Below are 21,455 nucleotides of genomic sequence, written 5' to 3'. Positions count from 1 at the left end.
ACTTTCAAATGTTTCCTAACTAGTTTTACTTATATCTAGTAGGAATCTTTGTGCCTCCAACAGTAGACCCCCCTTGACCTGAAATGTGGTCAACCCAAAGCCTGTAGGAGTTCAACTAGGTTTAAGCTTTACACAGCATTGACAGTGAAACATAAGTACAATCCAAATTCTACTGCATTAAAATAAGCAAAGGTATCATACTCATGGCTTTAATATAATGTTCCTAGTCTAGAGCACAAGTGTTTCTGGTATAAGCAGTACCTGCCAATAAATAATCTAGACATGATTTAAAGAACACTTTTTTTTTTTTTTTTTTTTGGTTTGTTTGTTTTTTTGCGGTATGCGGGCCTCTCACTGTTGTGGCCTCTCCCGTTGTGGAGCACAGGCTCCGGACGCTCAGGCTCAGCGGCCATGGCTCACGTGCCTAGCCGCTCCGCGGCATGTGGGATCTTCCCGGACCGGGGCACGAACCCATGTCCCCTGCATTGGCAGGCGGACTCTCAACCACTGCACCACCAGGGAAGCCCTAAAGAACACTTTTATTATTACAATATGCTCTTGTAACTTACTTTAAAATTAAAAGAATAACTATTTTAAATGTTTCTTAGAAATTGAATGTTGCTAGACTGGTTCAGTTAAACCCATTCTAGTCAAAGACTGCTTTGCTGCTTTATAGAGTACCCCACAGTAGTAAGGATTTTTGGAGATTCATAACAAAAAGCTTCACAAATAATATTTCCAATAACATTTTTATATCATTTGTTCAGGACATTCTGATTGATAAGCAGTTAAAGGTAAAAGAAGGAAAAAAAATGCTCACCGCTAAAGACAGAAAATCTTACTCTATTATAATGAAATGATAAAGGTTTTCCTGAGATTTTCCTAATGTCTGCCAGTGATGCTGAGATAATTTTTAGAACCACTAACACCTTTCAACATTTAAGGTGATTCTAAATAGCAAAGTTCAAGTAGCGTCACATGCCTAAGGAATAGGAAATCAGAATATCCAGAATCTTACAGTCATCTAATTATTTGGCCAAGTGATGAAGCAATTTACCTGCTACCCCCACCAACACTGTGACTGTCCATGCCATATGACTGGTTTAGGTAGGAGTCCATGGATCTTGGACCCCCCCAGGATCCATGGCCATAGTCATGATCCATCCCTCCATAAGATCCGGGGCCATAATCACGATCCATTCCATTAAAGCTCTGATAAGTATTTCTGCAAGCAAAGTGTGTGTAATCGTCCTCGAAGTCCATGGCGGAGGCTCGGGGCCAACGGCCTCAGCGGCGCTGGGCTGAGCTGTGGTGGGAGGCGAGCGCCCGTGACCCGCGGTTACACACAGCCAGTCAACGCGACCAAGAGCCTATAATATAGTTTTAACAGTAAATTCTTTCCATTAAAAAAAAGAAGAAAGGAGAAAGGAGGGAGGAGACAGGAAGATATTCTTGTCAGTTGTCAAGGTGGTGGCCACTGACAAATTTTGCAAGTATTCTGACAAACACCTAGCAGAAATAGGCTTATTTTCCATCAGAAAACTCATAACTAACTCAATTGAAGGATATTAGGTAAAGAAGCCTGTTTGGAAATCATCTGAAAAGATTCTTGTGTCTCATGTCTTTCTTAATTTGTTATAATGAATGAGTCATAATATATTAAGAGGATTAGAGCTGCTTATAATGAGAGTGCTACATTTAAAGGACTAACAATATAATATGATTATGATATAACATAATATGATGGGATAATATGATTCTTTCATTTCCTGTTCTCACTAACACATTACAAAAACAACTAAGTGGCTTTTCATTTTGCTTTATTTTGTTAGAGAAGATGTGAACGTTAAGTAGAATCTGGCTGTTTTCACACACAAACACATACGTGCACAAATAATGACAACTCAATTTTATAAAAATGTAATGAAAACGAAAAAAAAAAAATGTAATGAAAACGGTATAAAAACCGTTTTATAAAAAAAACCCAAAACGTTGTATCTCTTTACTTCTCTTTGACTCTCCTTAATTAATAATGGATATAAAAGCAGACCTTTAATGATTATTCTAACAAAGATAGTCCACATCTTTAAAAATTCTTTCATCTGTATTAATACTTAAAATCATCTAAGAAAAAGCAAATGGTATTTTCCTCAGTTCTTGTGACATTATGTCTTTCAAATTTGAAAAAAAAAACAAACAAAAAACACTCTGAAAAATAGGAAGGTTCTTCAAGACATCACACCCAGTCTCCTTAGAAAGTCTTTGATATGGAAAAACAGAGGGATTGTTCCAGTTTAAAAGAGAAAAGACCAAAAAAAAAAAAAAAAAAAAGGAATTTAACATGACTATTGAGTAGATACTGATTTTAAAACACTCTAAAACATATTTTGAGGATAATAGGGAGAATTTGAATATGAATTGAATATCATTAAGATATCTTTTCATTTTCTTAGGTATGTTAATGATATTGTTTTGTAGGAGAATCTTCTTTATTATAGGTGCATGCTGAAGTTTTTAGGGCTGAAGTCTACAACTTAACTTTCAAAAGATTCAGAAAGATATATATATATATAGTCCTGGGATAAACCATAATGGAAAATAATGTAAAAAAAAGAATGTATATATATGTATAATTGAGTCACTTTGCTGTACAGCAGAAATTAACACAGCATTGTAAATCAACATTGTAAATCAAAAGACAAGAAAAGAAATATATATATATATATATATATATATGTACACACACATGGTAGTTGTCCAGCTGGGAATGTAAAATCTGATTTCAATCATGAAATGTGGTAAGTGGAAATGCATTGTCCAGATCCCCCTACAAGGACAAACTAACTCCTGGGAGAGCTGTCAAGAGGCCACATCCAACTAGTAGCCCTTCAGAGACTGCTGCTACTACACAGAGCCCCTTTGCCCAAGGTCATGCCCTTCTAGGTTAGCCAACTGTCAGCGATGATTGAGGTGGAAGTAGAAAGGCCTGGTCACTTTGGACCAATGGGGGATAATCCTGGTGGGTCCATTTTAGCTTCAGAGGTCCATTTGGAGTCGGCTCTGTCTGTCAGTCCTACCTTACAGCTCAACTTCTCCCTCTGCCCGGTTGTGTTGTTCCCCCAATGCCCCGCCCCATTCCACATGCAGGTATCGATCCTAAGGGCACAACCTAGTAAATATCTGACCCTTAAATTCTGTCTCAAAGTCGTCTTCTAGGAGAACTGAATCTGCGACACAAGATGGATATCAGACAACCTCTAAATGATGAACATTTTTTTTTAAAGTTCTGTTTTCTTAAAAAATAGCAGTGTCATCAAAAACAAAGAAAAGCTGTGGAAATGTTCTGAATTAAAAGAGGCTAGAGGGCTTCCCTGGTGGCGCAGTGGTTAGGAATCCGCCTGTCCCCGGTCGGGGGGACAGGGGTGCGATCCCTAGTCCGGGAGCATCCCACATGCTGCGGAGCAACTAAGTCCGTGCACCAAAAACTACTGGGCCTGTGCTCTAGAGCCCTCGAACCACAACTACTGAAGCCCATGAGCCTAGAGCCCGTGCTCTGCGACGAGAAGCCACCGCAATGAGAAGCCCGTGCACCACATCGAAGAAGCAGCCCCCGCTCGCGCCAACTAGAGAAAGCCCGCGCGCAGCAATGAAGACCCAATGCAGCCAAAAATAAATAAGTAAAATAAATAAATTTATAAAATAAAATAAAAGAGACTAGAGAAACGCATGACAACTAAATGAGATATGTGATGTTGGACTGCATCCTGTACTAGAGGAAAATAAAAGACCAAAAAGAACACTGCTGGATCAATTGACAAACTAGAATGTGGATTACAGATGAGATTTTAAAAAGTATTGCATCAAAACTATTACATATAGAATGGATAAACAGCAAGTTCCTACTGTATAGCACAGGGAACTATATTCAATATCCTGTGATAAACTATAATGGAAAAGAATATTTAAAAAAAGAATGTATAGGGACTTCCCTGGTGGCACAGTGGTTAAGACTCCATGCTCCCAATGCAGGGGGCCTGGGTTTGATCCCTGGCCAGGGAACTAGATCCCACGTACATGCCGCAACTAAGGAGCCTGCCTGCCTCAACTAAGACCCAGCACAACCAAATAAATATTTTTTAAAAAATGTGTATATATGTATAACTGAATCACTTTGCTCTACAGCAGAAATGAACACAACCTTGTAAATCAACTATACTTCAATTAAGAAAAAGTACAGCATCAATTTTAAATTTCCTGTAATTGGTAAATATACAGTGGTTATGTAGGAAAATGTCCTTGTTCTTAGGAAATAGACACTGAAAAATATAGGGGAAAGGGGGCACATTGTATGCAACTTCCTCTTGAACGGTTCAGAAAACGTACATACACACATACATAGAATATAGTAAAAGAAAATGGGGCAGGGAATTCCCTGGTGGTCCAGTGGTTAGGACTCTGCACTCTCACTGCCCAGGGCCCAGGTTCAATCATAGGTTGGCCAAAAAAAAAAGCAAATGGGGCAAGAGTTTAAAAGTTGGTGAAGCTAGGTAAAGGGGGTGTGAGAGGATTCTTCTTACTTTTCTTGCAACTTTTCTGTAGGCCTGAAATTATTTTCAAATAAAAAATTAAATATATGTACGTATATATGTATATATAAATATAAATAATAACAGATCAACCAGCTGTAGCAAAATGTTAACAATTGATTTATGTTATAAGTATATAGCTGTTCTCTGTCCTATTCTTTGAACTTTTCTGAATGTTAAAAATTTTTCATAATGGAAATTTGGAAAGAAAATACAGGCCAGGATGTTTGCTGTGGCTTACCTCTTTAAGGCTTGCAAGATTATGCCTTTAGGGCTTCCCTGGTGGTGTGGTTAAGAATCCGCCTGCCAATGCAGGGGACACGGGTTCAAGCCCTTGTCCGGGAAGATCCCACATGCCGCGGAGCAACTAAGCCTGTGCACCACAACTACTGAGCCTGCGCTCTGCAACTACTGAAGCCCAAGCGCCTAGAGCCGTGCTCTGCAACAAGAGAAGCCACCACCATGAGAAGTCCGTGCACCTCAACAAAGAGTAGCCCCCTGCTCGCCGCAACTAGAGAAAGCCCATGGGCAACAACGAAGAACCAACACAGCCAAAAATAAAAAAAAAAAAAAAAAAAAAAAAAAGATTATGCCTTTATTTCAGGTTGCTGCCACGAGCTTTTGGTCACTCTATTTGTGATTAACTTAGAGAACACAGATTAGCATACCAATTAGACTCTTAAAATTTCCCCCTCTATAAAGTAGAACTCTGTAAATCGTTAACTATTTACCTCCTCACTCTAAGAAACCCTGTTAGATATACAGTATAAACTCTGAGTACCAAAACTTTGTCTTTTTTTATTCTCTACTATGTCCTTAGTTGCTAGATAAATTGCTAGAACGTGGAATATGCTCTGTAAATACCTGTTAAAGGAACAAGTGAGGAAGATCTAAAATAACTATGATTTTGGTATAGATGAATAATTTTACCTACCAAACTCCTATCAAATCAACTCTTTTACCTACCAAATCAACTCCTATCATTATGGTCAAAATTAAATTTGGTTTTACTGTTTTTGCTTACTTTCTCTTTCTTACTACAAGTTGGGAGAATCAGAATTTTGTCATTATTTCAGCAAACAAGTAGTTAATCAGGGTGAAGCTGAGCCGGGAAGTAGCTTGAAGTAGTGCTTCTGGGTTCCTGGGGGAAGCAGCAGAGAGTCTTTTGAATGCAAACCCATTAGGGTGCTCAGGTGCAGGGTGACCTTGAGGAAAGAGGTGCAATGGTAGCTAAGGGCTTAGGAGGAGAGGACCCACCACACAGGATTGAGCTGACTTGAAACAGGAGAACCAATGCTCCACTACATGTGGGGGATTGAAGTCAGGAGGCTCTATGAAGCCGCACGTCAGAGAATATAGCCCATTTATTAGCAAATTGTCAGTACTCACTCAGTGAGACTGGAAATGAATAAAGCTGCAGGAGACAGAGTAGCCAGGAATCAGAATGCAGAGATTAGGACTGGAGCAGGAACCAAGAGGAAACTAAACCGATGTGGAAATAGGGCACAGCGGCTGGAGGCAGCAGTTTTGTCCTGTTTGGATGTTTCCCCACATGGGCCTGGGCAGAAGTGTTAACCATGAAGCAAGAGCCTTCCCGTGATCATGACCTCCTGACAAACCACTGGGGCTGACGGTGCTTGTGGCTAACTGGGGCTAAAGTGTCCCTCTGAGGCACACACTGCTGTTGTTTCAGGGCACCCTTTATCTTCTGCTTTACTACCCTTACTGTTTCTACTTCCAGCTCAGAATCAGAGAAAGTAGAGCAAAGTATCACCAAGAGCCTGCAATTTTTCATCTTTATCCTCCCATCCAGAGCCCACCTTCTCATTTGCAAATCTAGAAAGCTGTTTTCTCCCTAGGCAACTTTTATTCAAAATAATGTGTTTAAATTTATAACTATTTTGCATTGAATAATTTAAAATTATCTTTTAAACGAACAGATCAGCAAATTATCTGAAATGTTTTCACAGTGACGTCTTACCATACGGCTTAAAAAGGACCACACTCCTCCATGTCTTGACACATTGAGGTGGAACACTGGAAGTAAAATCAGTACAGTGGTCTTAATACAGAGGTACGCCGTCAGACACGACTTATGATATTTAGGCATCCTGAAAAATACGGTTTATGGCTGGGTTTTATTTCAGGTTCTCTCTGCTTGTCATTGTCTTCGTCTATTTTGCAATCGTGCAATAGTCTCCTCCAGAGAAATACAAATGAATTGTGTCTGATGGAACGCAATCAGTTATTGCCCTGTAAATACCGACGAGTTCTGCCAGTTTTGTAACTGTTTATAAATCCATCTCAGCATTCCTGATGGTCTACACATTTGTGAGACTGTGAATTCTTTTTACCCATTGTAACATCTTCTTTCTTTCTTTTTTTTTTTTTTTTTTTTGCGGTTACGCGGGCCTCTCACTGCTGTGGCCCCTCCCGTTGCGGAGCACAGGACGCGCAGGCTCAGCGGCCATGGCTCACGGGCCCAGCTGCTCCGCGGCACGCGGGATCCTCCCGGACCGGGGCACGAACCCGCGTCCCCTGCATCGGCAGGCGGACTCTCAACCACTGCGCCACCAGGGAAGCTCCCATTGTAACATCTTAACTGATTCTATCATTAATAGAGTTAAATAAAACCTTTGAAACAGGTTAACTTTATATTTGTGAGTCATGATTTACCTGTTTTTTAAAAAATGGTCTTTTAATAGGCCTTTAGTCTAAAAGTATTAGTCTGACCTTAGGAGGACAAATGAGTAGGGAGAGGTGGTTTTTTAAAAAGTGTACATGAAGTTTTTTTCTGGCCCACTCAATTTCCAAAACCTAAATTTACCTTCCACTCCTAGGATGATGATGGAACTGAGCATCGGGACAGGGGGAAGCACTCATTTAGGGGAAAGGGGTGGGGTAGGGCTGGGGGGCTTGGTTTAAGTGCAATACCAGGCAAGCAGGGAAGGGCTGAAGGAGAGAGAATTCTGATCCCCCCCCCAACATTTGTATTGCTGAGGCAAATTCTTTCTTTAGGGATCCCAGCCTCTTTTCCCTGCATCCTTCATTCCTATCTGCTCTCTTTAAGGCCATATGTTAAAGCCAGGCCCTTGATATGACTGCTGGAAGATTAATACACTTGTTTGACACAGCCAGGATATTAGCACAGCATTCAAATATGCGCAGCTTTCCTTTTCTCTCTCTCTCTCTTTTATTTTTTTTGCAGTCAGACTGAGGCCTCTTAATCCCTTCAGCTGCTACTCAGAGGAAGGGAGTCCAGCCAGTGTTCTAGCCACACCAAACTCCAAAATAATTGGTTAGATATGGCACTTTGCCTGATCAGCGCTGCAGCTGGAGAACACAGAATGCCTTCCTCGGCCTGAGGATGGATACACTGTCTGCCTCACCGAAGAGGGATGAAGAGAAGTCCCAGTACTATCTGATCGGCTCCTGCCCTTGCCTCAGCTCTCCCTTGGGATAACTAAACCCATCAGGGTGTTTATGCAGAGTGGACTTTTATTTCTACATTCCCTTCTCCAGTCCTCCCGGTCTGTCTTCTTTCTCTTCCGTCCCCTTGGTTAAAATTTCCTCTTCCCTACCAGTCCCTCCTGACCACGTGCTTTGACGTAATCCAGAAACAATTACCATCCTTTCTGGGTAGTATTTTATGGTGGTTAAGAATGAGAGCCCTGGGGTCAGGCAGGCCTCAGCTTCTAACTGCAGTGCCACTTATCACCTACCTGTGTGGCCTTGGGAAGTCAGTCAAAAGCTCTAACCATCAGTTTTTCCATCTGTAAAAATGATAACAGGGACAATAATATCTACTTTATCGGGCAGCTGTGAGGAGGAAATGAGGCAATGGAGTGAAGCTCAGTGTCGGACACAGTCATCTCTTATGACTATAACCTTCTTCTCAGTTTCCAGTCTCCTATTTCCTATTTTCCCTCTGTTTCTAGTGTACTTCTATTTCCTATTTTCTTTTTTTTTTTTTTTCTGCAGTACACGGGCCTCGGCTCTGGACGCATAGGCTCAGCGGCCATGGCCCACGGGCCCAGCCGCTCCGGGGCATGTGGGATCCCCCCAGACCAGGGCACGAACCCGTGCCCCCTGCATCAGCAGGCGGACTCCCAACCACTGTGCCACCAGGGAAGCCCAATTTCCTATTTTCTCATTTGTAGGTACTACTTCACATTTTTCCCCTCAGTCCAACATAGATACTGATGAGGTTCAAGACATGCTAGCCCCAAATATGACACCTTGGCATATGGAATAGTTTTTTTTTTTTAATTATTTATTTTATTTTATTTATTTTTGGCTGCACTGGGTTTTCGTTGCTGTGCACGGGTTTTTCTCTAGTTGCGGCGAGCGGGGGCTACTCTTCTTTGCGTGCGCGGGCCTCTCATTGTGGTGACTTCTCTTGTTGCAGAGCACGGGCTCTAGGTGTGTGGGCTTCAGTAGTTGTGGCTCATGGGCTCAGTAATTGTGGCGCACGGGCGTAGTTGCACCGAGGCATGTGGGATCTTCCAGGACCAGGGCTCGAACCTGTGTCCCCTGTATTGGCAGATGGATTCTTGACCACTGTGCCACCAGGGAAGCCCTGGTATAGTTTAAACTGAAGAAATATGAGAAACAACGGGTACAGGAAGGATTTCTGACCTTCCCCTGAGTCAGGACGTGAGATCCTCATGTGAGAGGTGCCCTCTCCACACCCTTAGGAAAGGAGCATCTTTATCTCCAAAGAAGGAGGGATGCTGAGAGGAATCTGAATGAACAGGCCTTGCTAAGTTTCCCCCAATTTACCACCCTTAGCACATACCCCTTTTGTCCTATCACATTTCTCAATGACTCCACTTTTCATGCAACCTAGTACACATAAAAATACTCAGGTTTGGGTTTCCCTGGTGGCACAGTGGTTGAGTCCGCCTGCCGATGCAGGGAACGCGGGTTCGTGCCCCGGTCCGGGGGGATCCCACATGCCACGGAGCGGCTGGGCCCGTGGGCCATGGCCGCTGGGCCTGCGCGTCCGGAGCCTGTGCTCCGCGACGGGAGAGACCACGGCAGTGAGAGGGCCGCGAACCGCAAAAAAAAAAAAAATACTCAGGTTAAACTATTTCCTCGGGTCTTCATTTTCTTACGAAAGCTCCTATGTCATGTAAAACTTTTATTTAAAAATGTGTATGCCTTCCCCCTGTTAACCTGTCTTTTGTTATAAGTGCCCCAGCTGAGACTTTAGAAGAGGAAGAAATGATATTTTTTTCCTCCCCTGCATTAGCAAATCAATGACAGTGGTCACATGTACCATATTTTTTGATTACAAGCAACTTCAGTTTCTTCATTTGTGATCTGGGGAGAAACACCATCAGTAAACCATTGTAAGGCTGTTGTAAGAATTAAACAAGATAATGTATATAAGTGCCTAGCACAGTGCCTGGCTCCTAGTAAGAGCTCAGGAATTGTGTTGTATCTCACTTTATTAATCCTTTCATTAGGGTGTATTATGAAATAATTCACATAACTAGCATATCGCTTTGTTGAAAAGTAGGGAATTCTTGGGCTTGCAGCTAGTTTAATGATCACTGGCTCTAATCAGAGAGCTCGTTTGATGATATTATTTGTAATTAGTTTAGATATCATTTTGGACTTACGTTTCATCCTAAAAGAAAACATTAGCTGAAAGATACCACTCTGAGCAACAAAATAATGGTTTCCTACTGTTACAGTAAAGCTACATTATGCTCATTCTTTCCTTTCCAAAGGGGGACATTTTGACCCTGTGATAATGTTTTACTTAAAGGAGTTTATTTTATTTTACATCAAATGATTCATGTAGATGAGTTCATTTCTTGTGATGAAGATGGAAACGAAGTAGCTGAGCTTCTTGCTGTAATCTCACTGACTTGCTGTAATCCAACTGGCTAGAAAATACAACAATTGTCTGGCTCAGAAAAAAAAAAATAAAACAAAAAACGAGCTTTCCCAAAGAAATTCTGTTTGGGCATTCTCTTCAGTTTGATGAATGAGTTGTTTACTGAGCTTGAGACAGTGTAAAAAGGAAGAAATGGCCTTTTAAAAAAATTTACTTATTTATTTTTGGCTGCTTTGGGTATTCATTGCTGCGCGCGGGCTTTTTTTAGTTGCAGCGAGTGGGGCCTACTCTTTGTTGTGGTGCACAGGCTTCTCATTGCAGTGGCTTCTCTTGTGGAGCACGGGCTCTAGGCATGCGGGCTTCAGTAGTTGTGGCACATGGGCTTCAGTAGTTGTGGCTCCCGGGCTCTAGAGCGCAGGCTCAGTAGTTGTGGCACATGGGCTTAGTTGCTCTGCGGCATGTGGGATCTTCCTGGACTAGGGCTCGAACCTATGTCCCCTGCATTGGCAGGTGGATTCTTAAACACTGCGCCACCAGGGAAGTCCTGAAATGGTCATTTTCAAGAAAATTATTGAAGTGCACTCAGTGAATTTGAGCAGATTGCATTTGATGTGGCTTGAAAATAGATGTAGTTTTTAACAAATCAAGCTTTTGTTTAATTAAGACTGAAATAAAATGAGTGAATATTCTTGTAAATAATCTAATAAAACATTAAAATGAAGAGACACTCTCCACAGTCATCTCCACGCCTGCCCGTGTTCTGGGGGATAGAATACATTTCTGAGGAAATCTGAGAATACCACTTTTATATTGTGTTTGGTATATTATAATTCCTCTTAAGAGATAAACAGTTTTAGGTGTATGCTGAAGTTCCCCCTTCCTTATTCAATCTCTCAAAAACCAAAAAGCAAACCAAGGAGAAACGCTATGCTTATACATGAAATATCATTCCAGAGCAAGGCATCTCTCCCAGACAAGGAAGGAAGAATTTAGTCATTTTACTATCTTCTAAGTTTTTCCATCATCTTGGTTGGTGCATGTAAAGAACTGAATTAAATACATTGTGTGTGTGAGTGTGTTGATAATGATAAAATCACCCCAGAGGTGAATGGTTTTATTTTGGATAGAGTTAATGAAATGAAAGCCCATATGGGGCAGAATGACAATCAAACAGAAAAGTCATGTTTAGTATTATCTATACAGTTGGGTAATAGAATAAACAATTTGTTTACACTTAGTATTTCCCGTAAAGTAACCAAACGATTGATTTGACTAAGCTCTTATTTCCTGAACTTGCTGATGGTTTGGTATTAAGGAGAGAACCACCATTTCTCCTAAAGGGTAATTTGTGTTTTTAGATATTACTTTCCTAATGAATTCTTGCCTGATCTCTACAAGCCTATCCCCCAACTTATTTCAGGGTCCCTGCTCTACACTCTTCACACAGAATTTTTAGTTATATATTTGAATGCTTATCTGATGAATGTCTCTCCTCCACCAGCATGTAGTTTTGCTTACCTTATACTCCCAGAACCTAGCACAGTGCCAGGCAGAGAATAGAGCTCAATAATATTTATTGACTAGAAGAACAGCTATTCAGTGGGTTTTGATAAAAGGCATTCATGCTCACGGGCATCGCAGCAACTAACATTTATTTATATTTGTCTGAGAAGGCAAAGGTGAGTTTGAGAAGGAAATTTAAGCTCTTAATTACCATCAAATCCATTAGGTCTTGTTCTCAGTTCCTCGTCTTATTAAAGGTGTTAAAAGAATGTTGCATCTCACTCCTTAGAGATGTATTAAATCTGTCTGGCCACTTAATTAGACCAGGACTTTTAAATGACAACAGGTCCCACTTACAGGGAAAGATGATGAGGTTTTTCTCTAAACTATTATCAGGAGCAAATTACTTCACTATAAACCAGTTGTCTAATAATGTATTACTTATAATTAAGACCAGTTTACCTAATACATGCAAAATGAGGAAGCAAATACCAAGCACACCTAAGTATATAATACCTTTTAACACATTACAGTAATACGGTAACACCTCCTGAGTACTTGTTAAGTATGCTACAATGCTAAGCAACTTTACATGCATTTTCACATTTCATTTTCACAACAACCCTGTGAGGTACTATTATTATTTCTATAAGGCTAAGAGAGGCTGGGCAATTAGCAAAAGTGGTGAAGCCCAGGCAAGACTTCTGGGTCTGTCTGACTTCAGGGACTTCCTTCTTAATCCTTGTACACAACGTCTCTGTAGTAATCATCTGTTAAGGTGTTCATCTCCCTTGCTTAACGTGAGAGCCTTAAGGCCAAGGTCTAAGTTTTACTCATCCTTGTATCTCAAGTACAGAACAGAGTGCAGGAAACATAATAGGTGCTCAATAAAAGTTTAGTGAATAAAAGAGGAAGTACTTTCTTTTTTTTTTTTTTTTTTTTTGTGGTACGCAGGCCTCTCACTGTTGTGGCCTCTCCCGTTGCGGAGCACGGGCTCCAGACGCGCAGACTCAGTGGTCATGGCTCACAGGCCCAGCCGCTCCGTGGCATGTGGGATCCTCCCGGACCGGGTCACAAACCCGTGTCCCCTGCATCAGCAGGCGGACTCTCAACCACTGTGCCACCAGGGAAGCCCCAGGAAGTACTTTCTCATCCTCAAAACTATAGTATGTTTAGTATAGTTTTAGTGTTAAACATAGTTAACTATATAATGTGCATAAATAAAATACACAAATCAAACAAATACTTATGTAATAAAACAAATCATATATGAATATATCTTACTGTTTTTGTTAAATTAGTAATCCATATTTTATGTTGAAGCATACGACATTGTCAAGGTCAAATAACAGCACTTTTATATGGTATAACTTCATTAAAAAAAAAAACCTATGTCAACTCTTAGCTACATAATTAAGCAGAATGCTCCATTACCAGATGTTTTCCACTGAAACAGAGGTTTATCATTATAAACTGCCCAAGAGAAAGTTTTATGAAAAATTAAGGGTGTCATATCTATAAGCACTTTCTTCTAGGTCTAATGATCTAATTTCATATACAAATTATTTTTCATGCCCTTAGCTCCTAATGAAAATTAACCCAGCTCATATTATTACACTTGGCTTTGATTCTCTCTTTTCTAAGCTGCCAGGTTGCATACCTCCTTGCAGAAGTCCTTCTTCATGAAGTTCTCCCTTTTTGGTATTAACTCTGCCTTTATCCCAAGCCCTGATGCACCCCCTAGTGTTCCTCGAACACTTCTATAATTATTATGTCTGTGTATAATGATCACTTTTTGTTGAATGCTGGGGTCTGTTATACACGATTGTGTAAAGCATTTATAATGGAGGAACTATACTGAAAGGGAGCGGAATACGCCACCCCCAAATATGCCGCTTTGGCATGTTAATATTTTGAATTAAAATTACTTGAGAAACAGCTGGTACAAGGACACTCTGACCCTCCTTTGTCCTCCTGAAAGCAGAAAATAAATTTCCTATGTGAAAGGTACCCTCCCAGTGTCAGGAGGGTAGAAGATATCCTTATCACCAGAAATAGGGAATTTAGGGCCAAGAAGGCTGTATAAACAAAACTTGTTACTTCTTCACTAATTTACTACCCCAAACCCAAACTTCTTTGTACTGTCAATTCTTCACAAATTTATTGTTTCTTTGTCTAAAAGGTATAAAATTTGCCTGCCTTGGTTACTTCTTTGACTCTTTTATTATATGGACTCCCGTACACATGACATTAAATTTTTCTCCTGTTAATCAGTTTGATGCTAATTTAATTATTACACCAGCCAAAGAACTTAGAAGGGAAAAGTTTTCCACCCCTACAATACCCAACTGATTTGGTTATTATACTAAGTGACTGGCTGGTTGACCATGGACTGTTCTTAAATAACTTTTTTGTTTCTTGCATAAAAAGAAACACAAAATTAGAACTTCAGAGGGCTTTCAAAGCACACAGCGTAATCTTTGCTTCTGCATGATTCCTGAGCGAAGGCTATGACCTCTCCTTACTGAATTCTTCATATGCTAAATTTTATGAAATAAGTTACTTTCTTGGTTTCACCATGCTTTGAACTTTGCCATCTAGTGATTGCATTTTTGTCAGCAGTACCAACAAGGTCTCATGTTTTTGGTGTTCTAACTTAGTCCATCTAACCCCCTGGTGGGCCTGAATTCTTTTTCTACTCTACTTCAGTATTCAATTTAAAAGCTACACCCTGGGACTTCCCTGGCGGCGCAGTGGTTAAGAATCCACCTGCCAACGCAGGGGACACTGGTTCGAGCCCTGGTCTGCGAAGATCCCACATGCCGCGGAGCAACTAAGCCCGTGCACCACAACTACGGAGCCTGCGCTCTAGAGCCTGCGAGCCACAACTAGTGAGCCCGTGTGCCACAACTATTGAAGCCTGCACACCTAGAGCCCGTGCTCCGCAACAAGAGAAGCCACCACAATGAGAAGCCTGCACAGCACAGCAAAGAGTAGCCCCGGCTTGCCGCAACTAGAGAAAGCCTGCGCGCAGCAACGAAGACCCAGTGCAGCCAAAAATAAATAAATAAAGACTCCGAGCTCCCAATGCAGGGGCCCCCAGTGAGGGGGGCCCAGGGTCAATCCCTGGTCAGGGAACTAGATCCCGCATGCCTCAACAAAGATACCGTGTGCCGCAACTAAAGACCTGTCACAGCCAAATAAATAAATAATTTTTTAAATTAAAAAATACAATTAAAAAAATAAAAAATACACCCCAAGCAAAGTCCACTTGAGAATTTCTTGGTCCTAGTTGGGTTAGCCTGGCTTTGAGTTGCACCTATATGATCTGGCTTGGTTAAATCCTGAAATACTGTATGTATATCAGCAACACTGGTATTACAGGTTTTCGGGACATAATGAGAAACTTCAATGCAGAATTTAATTAGGCATGGATTTCCTAGAGAACAGAAATAACACAGTGAAAACTGTAAAGTGCTATGTAAGTATATTTTTATTGTAACCTGAAAATTTCCCCTGTTGACAGTGGGCACAAATGGGGTAGTATTTAGAATTTTAATTCAGGATTCATTAAGGTGTCCCCATTGGCTGATGTAATATCCACTATGTTTGCCCAATAAAGAGATCATACTTGAGAAGAGTTCACTGAAAAGTATTTCCAGGGCCTCCAGAAGATGCATTACATGTGTCTGTAGACACGTTTGCTCCTCTTGGGTACCACGACTCCATCAGGTGTGCTGCCAGAGTGCTGGCTACTCGCCTTGTCAAAGCTGGCTAGAGACTGGGGATGAAGTGAGGGCAGTGGGCTCAATTCGCTTCCATTATATAGATCTTTTTTTTTGTTAGAGGAGACCCAAAATAGGCCTGCTTGTGCCCTGATGTTTTAGTGGAAACAACTCTGCATTTTTTTTTTTTTTTTGCGGTACAAGGACCTCTCACTGCTGTGGCCTCTCCCGTCGCGGAGCATAGGCTCCGGACGTGCAGGCTCAGCGGCCATGGCTCACGGGCCCAGCCACTCTGCGGCACGTGGGATCCTCCCGGACCGGGGCACGAACCCGCGTCCCCTGCATCGGCAGGCGGACTCTCAACCACTGCACCACCAGGGAAGCCCAACTCTGCACTTTTAATTGCATGCTGCTCTTACACCCCCTCTCCTCTCAGAGGTCATAGGCTGTTCTGGGATCCCCCTCCAGCAAGTTCTTCCACAAGCTTCCTCAGGCCAAGAAGGACTTCTGGTGGGTACACTCCATCAGTTGCTCAGTCAAGTCCAAATCTTGTCATCTCACTTTGACTCATGATGGGACACCAGTACCCACCTCTCTCACTGTGTCACCTCTTGCATAAACTGTTAACTTGCATACTCGCATCCACCTCCATCCCTCCCTTTTCTAAACTCTATATCCTGTAAGTATTACATAGGTTTTTTTTTGTTGTTTTTTTTTTTGCGGTACGCGGGCCTCTCACCGCTCTGGCCTCTCCCATTGCGGAGTACGGGCTCCGGACGCGCAGGCTCAGCGGCCATGGCTCACGGGCCCAGCCGCTCCGCGGCACGTGGGATCTTCCCAGACCGGGGCACGAACCCGTGTGCCCTGCATTGGCAGGCGGACTCTCAACCACTGCGCCACCAGGGAAGCCCAGTTTTAAAACTTTTTAGTTTAATAACTTAATTATGTCTCCCAGGCAGCACAACTCTAAGCTTACTGAGGGCAAGAACTTTCCATTAAAATCCTTGTGTCCTCTCCTAGCAAATCAGCTGATGGTTCAATATTTGCTTGACTGAATGTGATATGTCAGATGGTTTCTCTTAGTTAATGATAAACAAACAACCTCCTTCACCACCCCCAAAATGGAAAATAGCAAACTTCCAAAACAAAACAAAACAAAATTTAAATCATTCAGAAAGCCCTAACATACCTTCTTTATTTGATGTGATAAATTCCTTTATCACAAGCAAATTCTTTATTTGTACTCATCCTGCAAAGACTTGCTGTGTGCAGTGTTTCACACACTCGAGTTCACATGGGCTGGTTGATTGCGTTTGCTGAACAAGGGGCCAATGAGACTAAGGTTGGATGGTTGGCTCTTGCCTGGGTCAGTATGCTTCACACAGAGAGAAACTCTTCCAGAGGCAAAGCCAGGGTCTATTTAACCCCTGCCCTTCTACCTTCTAATGAATCATCTTGCCCATTATATTCATTAGGCTGAAGGAAGGACTTGCAGATAATTTCTAGCAAAAAGTTTGTGCCTGACTTATATTTACTTTGTTCCTACTGACACCAGTTTCTTTAACAATGAAGAGCATTTTTCATCTTATTTGGGTATCTTGGAATAATCAGAACATGCTATGACAACTGAAGAATATGAAAACATAGAATCTGAATAAAAGATTTGTCTCACCAAATACTTATTAGGTACCCACTGTATGTGCTAGGAACCCATTATATATAGCACATTGAGCAATGACTTAGTAAGCAGAGGTTGAAAAAAGGGGAAGGGGGTGAGATTGGAGTACTGGAAGGAACCTTGCCCGTCAGGTTTATTTAAGAGGAAAGGAAACTGAGGCCCATGAAGCTTGCTCTGCCTCAAGCCATGAAACAAGTTAGAGGCATAGTTGGGATTAAGCTCTGGGGTGACAGACGGAAGCAAAACAGCAAATATAAAGATATTGTGGGACCACAGATTGGGGGCATGTTTGGAAATTGTCCAATTTAAGATGATGCTGCATTACTAACCTTCATTTAGCTAGTTCTGTTTTTTCTATCTTTAAAATTTTTATACTATCAGTTTTTATTGTGGTCTTGGCTTTTACTACTTTCATTAGAAGTTTAATGAGGCAGTGGGGGTGGGGGACGGATGGATTGGGAGTTTGGGATTAGCAGATGCAAACTATTACATGTAGGATGGATAAACAACAAGGTCCTACTGTAGAGCACAGGGAACTATATTCAATAGCTTGTGATAAACCGTAATGGAAAAGAATATGAAAAAGAATATATATATGTATAACTGAGTCACTTTGCTGTACAGTAGAAATTAAACACAAGGGGACTTCCCTGGTGGTACAGTGGTTGAGAATCTGTCTGCCAATGCAGGGGACATGGGTTCGATCCCTGGTCTGGGAAGATCCCATATGCCACGGAGCAGCTAAGCCTGTGAACCACCGACTACTGAGCCTGTGCTCTAGAGCCCTCAAGGCACAACTACTGAGCCCGCATGCCACAACTACTGAAGCCTGCACACCTAGAGCACATGCTCCACAAAAAGAAAAGCCACTGCAATAAGAAGCCCACGTACCACAACAAAGAGTAGCCCCTGCTCGCCACAACTAGAGAAAGCCCGCGTGCAGCAACACAGCCAAAAATAAATAAATAAATGAACTTAAAAAAAAAAGAAAAAAAAAAGAAATTAAACACAACATTGTAAGACAGCTATACTTCAATAAATCTTCTTTTTAAAAAAGAAGTTTTATGAGGCAGGAACCTTTACTAAAGTTAATGCCACCAAAGAAACCAGGTGAATTAGAACTGAAGACCCCCCACCAGATTGAGGGTTTAACTTTTTGTGGTTTATATGAAAATTGAGACCTGAAGAAAAAAGTAGATGGGACTTTTCAAAATTTTGAAGTTTTAAAATTATACAAGTAATGAACTATTAGAGAAAATTTGGGGAAAAAAGAAGAGCGATATCATCTGAAGGGGTCCAGCATATGCTACTGTGGCATAAAAATTATTTTGAGCAGAAGGCATTTGAGGTCCCAAAAGAACTCAATTGTCATAAATCCCCTCCCCAGGAGCAACAAGGAAAGGTTGACTCATCGCCGTAGATGAGAAGTCTCACAAAAACTATCGTATCGTCTATCTATTCTCCTAAAGCCCATTTATATTTCTAAGAAGTCATTTGTTTTCCCATAAGTCCCCTTTCTCCCTCTCCCCTTCCCTTATTAAGAAGTCACTTGTTTTCCTGTAAGTATCTTTCTCTCTCTCCCCTTCCCCTTAAGATGGTATATAAGCTCCAAATTCTAGCCTTCCCTTTGAGTCACAATTTTCTGTGAACTCCCCTATGTATGTTAATAAAAATACATGATTAAATTTTGTTGTGTTATCTCTTGCTAATCTGTCATTCGTTAGTTTAATTCACAGGCCTTCAGAACCAGAACTTAAGAGGACAGAGTAAAAGTTTTTCCTCCCTGATATACCATCAGTTCACTATCAGCTTAACACAACCATTTTCAATTTGGCATATTTTTCTTCAATTTTTTCAAATCCATTTACTTTTTTACATAATTATAATTATTGTTAGTATTATGAGTACTCATCCATGATGCTATATATCCCTCCAAGTTATAACTTAATGACTACTAAATATTTCCATTGAGATAATATACAAGATGTTTCTTAACTAGCTTTCTAGTGCAACCATAGATTTGGGTTGCACTAGAAAGCTATTTGTTGCATATCTGTTGGATATTTAGATAGCTTCTGACTTTTTAAAATTATAAGCAATTTGGAAAAAAGTCTTTTAGCATAAAACTTTTTCTTCTTTTAAAATTACTTCCATGAGTTAGCTTCAACTGCTGTAGCCTTTGAAAGGGGAATGTTGGGTTAAATAGCTATCTCTCGGGGAGATGACAGTGGTAAAGTAACACAGAAAATGTATGACCTTCTTTTATAAACTAAAGGACTTAAGTCTTGGGTAAAATCATACATAAAGGCCGTGAAAAAACTTAAAAATCATTTAGTGTTTGGAAGAAGTGCAAACATGATGAGAATTATTTAGAAAGAGGAATTATTTGAACTAGGTAATTTGAGATTCGAGAGCAGTCCCTTGAATTTTTCACGAAACAAAACAAAACATACTAGTGGATTAATTTAGCAACAAGTTTGTAGAAGCTTGGGTGAACGAGTTTTCTTTTAAGTGAGAAGGGCCAATTTAAGAGAATAATTGCTGGTGAAAGTTCCGTTATCAAATTTTCATTTGGTTTTCACTAGCTTTCATTTGGAGGGAAGGATAAACGATCAGACAAAAAACAATTGGTACTCCCAGTTATCTGACTACCAAAAGAAGAGTCAAGTTAGCTGAACCTTTTCTTCCAAGTACTTGCCTTCAATTAGCCATTTGTCCTTCATTAGATGAGCCCAGATACCAATTATTCTAACAGGCAATTGATTAGGAGATTTCAAAAAACGCAGCAACAACAAAGAAATGTTTGTTTTGAAGAGCCACAAGCTATTCATTTTAAAAAGACAGGAGAAAACCAAGCCACATTACAACTCAATTTAGAACTTTTTTCCTGCCTTGTAATTGAAGGAGGGCAAAGTCAATTTTCATCTTGAGTACCATTTCCTCCTACTCGATTTCACTACAGTGGGCTTTCCACTAATGATGTTTGACATTTCTGAGTCAAGACTACATTTATGAGTTGTAATTTGCTAGGTAAAAGCTGAGGAAATGACTGAAAGTTCATTGTGCCCTCCCAACCCCTACCCTACCAACCTCCTCCTGTTCTCTCAGGGTTTTAGATTTAATCACAGCTGTTGTAAACCCTGTTACACTCTTCCTAAACACTTTTGACAGGACCAAAAATATGAATCTGCACAGAGAGCTTTTCATAAACTATCAGGAGTCCTTTTCCTTTTTTGCCAGCTGGTAGTTAGTCCAAATACTGCTTTATAAATAAATCATCTGCAGGCATCCTCATCAGGTCAGTTCCAAACGCGGCAGTTCAAAGAAAACAAGAAAGCACTTACCAGTTAATTTTCTGCGAGGAGAGAAGCTTTTGTGATGTGTGGTGTAACCTCCCTGCTCCAGAATGAAATGGAGAGTGGTTTTCAGAACAGCTACGTTGGACACTCTTCTCCCAGCCTCCTCGTTTGGCTTTTATCTGGCTTTTGAAATGACACTGTAGAGGAGAATGATGTTGGGTTTCACTTGAATGTGGTTCTTCCCTTCCTATCCTACCCTCCATAAAAATTCATCATGTATTCCAGGAGAAAAGTAAGCAATGAACACACTGCACAAATTCTTTTACTCAGCGTGTACACGTGTGTAACTGAGGTTTGTTTTTTGAATAGAAATCATTACTGTTGGCTGCAGTGCCGCAGGCTGAAAACCAGTGATGGGGGAGGCACCAATCCCTCCTTTGTTTGGGTGGACTTTTGCTTATGAAAAGTCAATTTAAATTTCATTCCAGACTTCCCTGGTGGCAGAGTGGTTAAGAATCCGCCTGCCAATGCAGAGGACACAGGTTCGAGCCCTGGTCTGGGAAGATCCCACATGCCGTGGAGCAACTAAGCCCGTGCACCACAACTACTGAGCCTGCGCCCTAGAGCCCACGAGCCACAACTACTGAGCCCACGTGCCACAACTACTGAAGCCCGCATGCCTAGAGCCCGTGCTCCACAACAAGAGAAACCACCGCAATGAGAAGCCCGCGCATCGCAAAGAAGGGTAGCCCCCACTCGCCGCAACTAGAGAAAGCCCGTGCGCAGCAACGAAGACCCAATGCAGCCAAAAATAAA

At 41.2% G+C, this 21,455-nt stretch overlaps 2 protein-coding genes across 3 annotated transcripts in view; both read right to left on the bottom strand.

Moving 5' to 3' along the window:
• The window catches only part of CMKLR2 (chemerin chemokine-like receptor 2), an 82,366-nt gene that overhangs the window by 24,889 nt on the left and 36,022 nt on the right, over window positions 1-21,455 (bottom strand). For both annotated transcript variants that reach the window (XM_060301961.2, XM_060301962.2), the window contains one exon: window positions 20,685-20,836. The gene's annotated coding sequence lies outside the window, so the exon portion shown is untranslated. The remainder of the gene's footprint in view (window positions 1-20,684; window positions 20,837-21,455) is intronic.
• On the bottom strand, window positions 647-1,363 carry LOC115851694 (DBIRD complex subunit ZNF326-like). Its single transcript, XM_030853851.2, has one exon. It carries the CDS (start codon window positions 1,261-1,263, stop codon window positions 1,054-1,056), a length of 210 nt encoding a protein of 69 aa, XP_030709711.1. The 5' UTR covers window positions 1,264-1,363; the 3' UTR covers window positions 647-1,053.

This window comes from Globicephala melas, chromosome 7, assembly GCF_963455315.2.
Source record: "Globicephala melas chromosome 7, mGloMel1.2, whole genome shotgun sequence".
Lineage (NCBI taxonomy): Eukaryota > Metazoa > Chordata > Mammalia > Artiodactyla > Delphinidae > Globicephala > Globicephala melas.
The sequence above is the reverse complement of the archived record's forward strand: the minus strand, read 5'-3'. Positions and strand labels throughout refer to the sequence as shown.

Excerpts from the sequence above, each read along its gene's own strand:
- LOC115851694 (XM_030853851.2), bottom strand. The coding sequence starts at position 1,263 with ATGGACTTCGAGGACGATTACACACACTTTGCTTGCAGAAATACTTAT.